The 8,347-nt window shown below is 43.2% G+C and overlaps 1 protein-coding gene across 2 annotated transcripts; it reads left to right on the plus strand.

Moving 5' to 3' along the window:
* Positions 1-3,778: 3,778 nt before the first annotated feature.
* On the plus strand, positions 3,779-7,204 carry LOC147430590 (protein MOS2-like). Of its 2 annotated transcripts, none has more exons than XM_086493180.1 (2): positions 3,779-5,859; positions 6,733-7,204. In XM_086493180.1, the coding sequence occupies exon 1, from the start codon at positions 3,939-3,941 to the stop codon at positions 5,784-5,786; it is 1,848 nt and encodes a 615-aa protein (XP_086349306.1). In that variant the 5' UTR covers positions 3,779-3,938; the 3' UTR covers positions 5,787-5,859; positions 6,733-7,204. The 2 variants fall into 2 exon arrangements, with proteins under 2 accessions (XP_086349306.1, XP_086349305.1); XM_086493179.1 differs by having other exon boundaries at positions 3,780-5,859; positions 6,727-7,204.
* The last annotated feature ends 1,143 nt before the right edge of the window (positions 7,205-8,347 follow it).

Consider the following 8,347-nt stretch of genomic DNA (forward strand, 5'->3'; position numbering starts at 1 on the left):
TGTTGCTGAAGAGGCCAAGAATTCTTTTGCCTGCATTCGATGAATGATTCTACGATAGAACCATTCAAATAGTTCTCTCAAACTGTTAGCCTTGATTCGAGAGCCACCATGTCGTGTGTGCCTGAAATAAGCATTTCTCGCCATGTAATGAGACTTTTCCATCCCTTGGGTATTCCATATTTCCGGGTTCCCATACTTTTGTATAAAATATGGTAAATGATTGAAAATGATGTGCTGGATATGAAAACAGATTACTTAGAATGTTTTACACTCACATAGTTACACATAAAAGAGAATCAAATACACAATAATACCATGTAGTGAGTAATCTGGGTGTCTATCCATGCTGTCTTGAATTATTTTTTGAGAAGGTTGAGATTCTCCTTGAACTTGTTCATATCACCTTGTGACCAGTCATCTTTGTCGCACATCAAAAATAGGATGTCTATTGATCGCCAAACCTTAGCCTTCGCGTTACGAGTAGTTGGTTCTTGATCTTTGATTGCAATATGTAGCTTTTTCCAGCTCTGATACTCTACCTTGCTAACATAAGATGTGTTATATATTTTTCCATGTTTTGTTAGCTTCGGATCTCGTATTCCTTGGGGTTTAGATAAAAACCTCCGTGCCTTCACCCCACCGATGGATGGTTTGCATGGGACATCCTTCTCAGCAGTTGATCTCTTTTCATCCCGCTGGATTTTCACATTGCCACCATGAAGCCCCATATCCGACAGTACCAATTCTAAGCACTGCAGGGGCACTTGTCGCTTTGCTGAGTTCTTGATTTTCCAAGAAAACCCGATATATAAGTAGACCAATTTCTCCACAATTCTACAAAGGGCATGCATTGTACAGATGTGGACATTCACAAGTGGTGTTTTCAAAATCAGTCGAAAAGCAGGGTCCTCAATGTGACGTGTTGGAGCTTTTCTCCACCACTTTGGGTCCATGACCTTTGCAGGCTCCATGCAGAACAAACACGACGACTTTGCCATTGCACCCATTCCACAATTATACATGCACTTTAATGTTTTGAGGTCACCTGCAAGATGCCACTGAACTTGAAAGTCTCCCCTTCCATCTAGACGTAGTACCTCTCCTTGGTTAGTCTGTCGATCAATCACCTCTGGAATATTAGTTTGATGGAACACCCAATATGGAATCTCATGATCTTCTTTCTTTACTTGCAACACAAAATAAATGAGACTTAAGTAGATGTGAACATTTGAGCTTAGCTGAGAATCTCGCTTACCTCAAACGCACCAAGCCACCATATGTTAGATTTTGATTGAACACTAAAATACAAAGGATCATCATTGGGACACTTTGAGAGGGCTCTATTCATGAAAGTATAGTAACACGCTCTAGCTTTTTCTCTTTAGCAAGCTCACACTCATCTAGTTTTAACACAAAATGTAATACCCCTAGTGACTCTTCAAATGTGATGTTGTAAAACTCCATCATTCTCTTCTGTAACATCTGTAGGTCCATAAAAATATTATTGAACTCATCATATGCTATGTTTGCTCCATGGCCACTGTAAGTTGCTTTAATATGAAAGGGATGTCCAAGATATTCTCCTTGTGCGTCGTTAAGCTGAAGCCTCTCTTTCCAAACACTTGAGGCTGATGGTAAAAGTTTGGATTTTATACCCTTCTTAACAAAGATGGATGAGACAATTTTTTATATAGCCGAATATCCTCTTTTGCTTACACCAAGTGAATCAAGTGTGCCTTGTATCTCTTTTGCAAGCATTGAGTTCTCTGAAATAAAGCGGTCCACTACATTTCGTTGTAGGACCTTAAACTTCTTGTCATGTACTATTTCTGCTGCCATGCTTCTACTTATAAGTGGCTTCAATCTCTTTCCTATATTGGCTTTGGGGTCAATGTTTTCCTTGTCAGGATAGATTGAATCTCTACATGAAGACAATGCATAAGTAAATAAAAGAAAATTTACTTCACTAACACTATTTAGGCACATGAAAACAATGCATAATAAGAAAAAACAAAAAAATTACTTAACTAAGACAATTTAGCCAAGCAAGAAGCATCACCTTAATGCTCGGATTCTTTTCTTGAGACCTCCGGATGCAACCTCCAATGTTTCAAGATTGTGCAATTTCTTCTTTCGAATACAACCACCCAAGATGGTGTCCTTCATTTGACAACTTCGTACCTTTCCTTTCAGTTCCTGTACCTCTGTTTTGTGTTGCAAAATGGTAACCTGATCTGTAGAATGTAAATGTGAAAGACGAACAATCTCACATTGTTGAGCTTGGAGAATGCCCTTAAAAGTTTCAGCTTCCCTTGTAAGAGATTTACAATAACCCAGAAGGCCCTTTTCTCCATCACCAGCAAAGGTCAATAAGCTTGTAGGATTGACAAACGGTGGAGACGCATTAGTCATTGGATTCTTAGGATAGAGAGAGCCTCTTGTCCAGATATCTATGTGTTTAGCTCCCTGAGCTCTGAGCGTGTCTATGGATGCGGGAGGTATATGTGTGTTTGCTTTACTACGCTTAATCAATGGTTGGTACTCATTGTCCAAATCAATGTGAAGGTGATATTTGGCTTGTTTCTGCGTAACATTGGTGCCATTTGAGGAGTGCGCCATTAGCCAAATGTGCAGGTTTAATGGAAAGTGAATAGGCGGCTGCGCCTTCGTCCCTCCATGCTAGCGTCATTCCCTCCATGTTGACGAGATTCATTCAATGCAACTGAAAAGAAGATTATTCCTCAATCATTACGAACGAATGTTCAGAAGAGTAAAGAATTTACTTAAAGTACACTTTCGAACTTTTACCATGAAAGACCCACCTCTATTATTAGCCATATTTTCTAGAGAGAGAGTGCAAAAAATACATTTTCTTAGAAGCCCCTCCAAATGACCTCCGAAATTTCCTAATCAGTGCAGGCGTCCTACGGCCCCATCTCCCTCAACCGTCTTCTGCAACATCGCCTCATGACTCTCGTGTCATGCCAGAAGTTGTGAAGACAATGCTCACTATAATGGCTCTGGACTGAAAGGCTATTACTTTGAACAGTAAGGACTGGAAAGCTATACACAGACTTCTATTCGGCGCCATGCAAAAGCACCCTTCCCCTGTAGAATGATCACCCTCTTTTGACCAACACTCAATCTCCTTTTGGCCCCTTCATCCTTGCCCTATGCTTGTAGTACCATAGTCCCCCAACTAATTCCCTTCCATTTGTTGCTAGCTACTCCTCTTTCATGCCCACTATGCCTTGTGATCCTCCAGTTGCTACATACCCCCCTCCTCCAGTATCTTCCACCACAGTGTTGTCTGCACCATCACCTAGAAACTCCCGCTGCTGCATTTGGCATTGAATGCACCACTCATGTTATTCAGTCTATTGTCAGCCTCCTTATTGCTACATGGCTCCCCATATCCCTCTGCACAACCCCTACATGGGTATCATCTTCGTCCCTGTTGCAACCCCCCGTTCCCTTGCATGCATGCACAAAATCAAATGGGCGTGTAACGAGCCAGAGAGAGAGAGAGAGAGAGAGAGAGAGAGAGAGAGAGAGAGAAGCAAATGCTTAATGCAGACTACAGTTCTGTATGACTTCCATTCTTTTGCAAATTTCCAATGGGATCTCCCTTTATTCCACTGGAATACAGTTTCTTAGGATCGTGGGCACATGAGATTTTCTGCACGGTCCACAATTGCTCCCACGTGTCAATGCTTTCTCTTAAGTAGCAGGTCTTGAGTTCAACTCGAGTCCTCGTCGGACAGGTCTCTTGGTCCTACGACGTTAAAATTCTGTATGCGAAAATGGCTTTTCCCTTCAACGACGAGCAGGGATCGATCACAACGTTCCTCTTTCAGGGAGTCCTATCTCTGTGTCGGCACCAGAGTTTTTCCTAGACATCTGCATCTGTGTCAGGGTGCTACCCTAAATCGAGTGCCATGGCTGAGGATGAGGCTCGACAGGTGGACGAGAGCAGGATGGGCACAGAAGCGCCTCCCCCCTCCGACTCCAAAGCCCCCTTGAAGTTCTCTTTCACAGTATCCAAGTCATCGTCCTCATCGCGGCCCCCTCTCTTTTCTAAATCGAAGGACGCAGACGCCAACATTGTAGAATATGTGGAAGTATTTGATGGGAAAGGAAGAGAGGCGCAAGCACCTGTTAAGGTTATTCCTTTGCCTGAGAAGTCCTGGCGACCTGAGAAGCGCATGAAGAACATCATGGTAGCTTCTGAGAATATTCCTTCTACGGAGGAGAGATTCGAAGTAGAGACTTTGGATGCGGGTCCTCAGTCTTCTGTGCAATATGGGCTTCAGTTGAAAAGAAAGGCGTCAGAATCTGCAGAAAATCCACGTGAGGCTGTGGTTGATTGTGATTTGCAGCGATACCGGGATGATATGGCAGTTCTCCCGGATGAGATGTCTGTAGATGACTATGAAAATGTCCCTGTTGAAGAGTTTGGTGAAGCTTTACTCCGTGGGATGGGTTGGGAAAAAGATAAGCCTATTGGGCGTAATTCAACAACACTTGCCCAGCCTGTTGTGGCTGTTAGGAGAGACGGAAGACATGGTCTTGGTGCCATCCCAGCTCCCCGCCCTGAGAAGGTGAAAAAATTCATTAAACCTGGTGAAAGCAGGAAAACAAAGCTCAGAGTAGGGCGAATCATGTGTGTGATCGCAGGTGGCCATGCTGGTTCTAGAGGGCAGATAGCTGAAATCAGTGGAGCCTATTACACTGTAGCACTCTTAGAGAGTGGAAAGAGGGTGCAAGTGAAGGAAGGCGAGCTTGCTGAAATAGGTTCTCCGGAGGAAGAGAAGGCAATGAAGAAGCTAGCTGATCTTTCTATTGATGAAAACAAGGGTTATGATGACAGGAGCCAGCGCTCTTTTGATGAAGGGAGAAGGAATTCACACACTGAAAAAGAAGCACAGCGAGGTGGGCATGTGAATCCTGATGCAGGAGAGGCTTTTGATCATAGAAAACATGATGAAGCCACGAGAAGCAGGCATGTTAGGTCTAAGAGTAGAGAGGAGGTTGACAATGGCAATGGAGGTAGACACAGGAGCAGAAAAGATTCTAGGGACAAGAGCCATAGTCATGAGGGAGGAAAGCAGGATACAAGTGATGAATGCAGACATGAGAAACATAAATCAAGGAGAGACGATTCTAACAATGAAAAAGGGGACTATGAAGTTGCAGCTAGCAGGCATGATCAACATTTTTGTGAAGAGAAAGGCTCCAGGCTTGAAACAAGAGAGGACAGAAGCACATTGGACGCCCAGCATGGAAAAAACAGCAGAACTGGATCAAAAAGCTATTCATCAGATGTCCGGAATAAAGAGAAAGATATATCTTCTGGGAAGGCTGTGCAAGGTGGATTGCATGCAGAAGAGAACTTTGGAATAACTGAGAGAAGAGTGGAATCATGGTTGGCCCGTGATATTCGTGTGAGAATAATTGACAGAAAGGCTTACGGGGATAGGCATTACTTACAGAAGGCTTGTGTAGTGGATGTTGTAAGCCCATCACTTTGCGACATTCGAACGGATGACGGAGGAAGAATAATTGAGAAAGTGAAGCAAGAACATCTGGAGACAGCATTGCCAAAGCGTGGTGGTCGTGTTTTGGTAGTTGGCGGCAAATACCGAGGCCAAATTGGGAGGTTGCAAGAAAGAGATCCAGAGAAAGGCATGGGATTGGTACAGATGGAGGATGATTCTGAAGTCCTTTCGTTAGATCTTGACCATCTTGCAGAATTTGTTGGGGTGCTACATGACATGGAGCAATGAAGGTCTCTTGTTTTCTTTAATTGGGGCGTGGCCTGCTGGTCCAGCAATGGAATCACACAATTGGAGGAAAACGGTGTGTGCACTTGAACTCTTGTTTTTAGTCTTTGACTCTTTTGTGCCAAAACCATGTGAGAAATGCGTATGTTTTTCTGGCTAGAGTTACGCTGAGAGCTGCTTGTCTGTGTCTTCATGAAAGGCTCTAAGAGGTCTTTGAGGACATAATTGCTAGGGCCCATTCGATATCATAGTGATGGTTTTGGTTAAGTTTTCTTGTCTTTCATAGTGGGTTGGCTGATAATCGTACGAAGTAAGACGTAATTACAATCTATCTTGCAGCAGATCAAAGAGAAGGATGTTCATACTTCTAAGCGTTTGCCAATTTTTCGTTCGTTTGTCAAATGCTGCTAGACGGAGGTCCATTTCTAATCATAGTGATGTTTTGGTCATGTTTTCTTGCAATTATTATCAATTTGGCCCATGGGGGTAAGGGACATAACTTTTTCTTTTATCTTGAGATCTGTCAAGTGCTGCTATCACTCTGGCCATTCCTTATCTCAGTGATGTTTCTGCTCATCCTTTCTTGCAATTTTTATGTTGGGAAGTATGATGTTTTAATATTCCTCATCTTGCTGTATATCTGCTAAACATTGAGTTCTGTGTGCGTTTGTTGATTGCATGATTCTGTAGTTCATGTTTGACCCAATGGTAAAGGGGAAGGATGTTGGACCTTTAGGCATTCGCACCCACTTGTAACCATTTGGCAATCCGATTGTGAGAGTCGAAGAGTTGTTTTGTCTGTGATCTTGATGCCTATTAGTTGCTGCTAGTTGTTTGCAAGTGACATCTTTTCAATGTTATGTCTTTTGTTGCTTTGACTCCACCTGCCAAAAAAACATTGCGTCTGACGTACTCTGATGGAGGGGATTTTGATATGCCTCAGGAACAGATGTGAATGAACAGGACATTGGTTGAGTTTTCATGGAAGAGAAGCTTCAAGCTTCATAACAATGACGAAGGGCACAACGAAGTTGCCAAAAACCAATAGAAGGGCATTTTCAAGTTTGGAAACGCTGTAGGAATCATTGAGGGGCTTATAACCATGTTGGCTTCTCAGCCATTATGAGCTGCATTCCATTCCGAATGGTCTTGTGGATGTGGGGGGCGGTGATGGAGATATTACTCAACATAAAATGTCAACGGATGGTGATATTTTGGCTTGGGAGCTATGAGCTGCGTTGTATTGTATTCTCCTAAATATAAACCAGTTTCTCGAGCATCCTGTAGTTATTTTAAAGGAGGAAATTTGGCTCTCTCTGAAACTAGCAAGAGGCTGAAAGAGAAGATGCTTTGGAGCTGGTGGAGGGCAATGTAAGGACTCAGGAGTTGACTTGCATTATGTATGACGTGATACTGTGTGAGAGAGTGCTTTTGAAGTTTATTTGCTCGCTTTCAAGAATGTCTGTGTTGTATGTATGCGATTGTTTGCAATTTCTTGCAGTGCCAGCCGAAAACTCTTGGGATTGTTCTGACAACATGAAAGTTCTCTTCTTCTTCTTCTACCAGGGTCCCAGGTAAGTGAAGCTTGAAGCTTGTCGTAAGACATTCGTAGGGCTGTAGGGGTAAAGGTGAGGTTTCCAATACCTCACGAACCTCGTATGCTCAACTCTTACAGGCTACACCTACTCAGTTCACCCTGTTTTTGGCTTGCCTTACAATCTTCAATCACACGTCTCCCTCTGTGCTTCTAGGTTTGGTGATGCGTTACTAATGGCTTGGTTCTTCCGTTCATGTGCCTATTATCTGGAAGTCCCATTTTGAATCCATGCATGCTTCATCAAAAAGACTGGAAAAAGAGTGTTGATTATCTTTGTGTTGTAGTGCAGTACATGGATAGTCCGAGATCAGCTCTCAAAGTTACAGACACTTCCTAGGTATAAGCAATAAACCCTCTTTCATTAGGCCAGGCAGCCTTACTGCTTTTTTTCTTTGGGGGCGGGGGGGGGGGGGGGGGGGGCACTTTTCTCAAGTTTTCTCACCGCTGAAAATTACCCGTCACTACAAACCGTAATGGACTCTCAGCCTCTCTTTTAAGTTATATGTAATCCTGTACTTGTCGACTTATCTATAAGTTCTCCTTGATATGCTCACAATCTTGCAGTCCTGCTCTTGTTCATCCTAAATTTGCAGTCCTCTCATGTAAAATCTTGTAAGCATGTGAGAAAGAAGAGAGAGACAAGTTTCAATATGAAGAGGCATATGAATTTTGTTATGTAAATCTCATGCATGCACTCACACGCACATGGCATCCATGGACACAGAGAGTGGGCAAATATTGGTGAATGCTCCCCTTGTTGGCCTGCTGAAAAATCAGGACATTGAGAAGTATTGTAGGTGTACTCCTTCAGCCACCCACTTGGAGAGTGAAGATGTTTCAGCCCCCGTTAGCCCTACAGAGTCGTGGGACATGATGTTACGCGTCAACCGGCTGAAATGTGGGCATTGATGCCTCCATGGGACGGTCGCATCACCACCCCCACTGTTTACTCCTTTATTCATCATGT

Source organism: Adiantum capillus-veneris, chromosome 21 (genome assembly GCF_014529385.1).
Source record: "Adiantum capillus-veneris isolate H3 chromosome 21, ASM1452938v2, whole genome shotgun sequence".
Taxonomy (NCBI): domain Eukaryota; kingdom Viridiplantae; phylum Streptophyta; class Polypodiopsida; order Polypodiales; family Pteridaceae; genus Adiantum; species Adiantum capillus-veneris.

Bases quoted from the DNA above. Each gene is read 5' to 3' on its own strand.
- LOC147430590 (XM_086493180.1), top strand. From the start codon at position 3,939: ATGGCTGAGGATGAGGCTCGACAGGTGGACGAGAGCAGGATGGGCACA.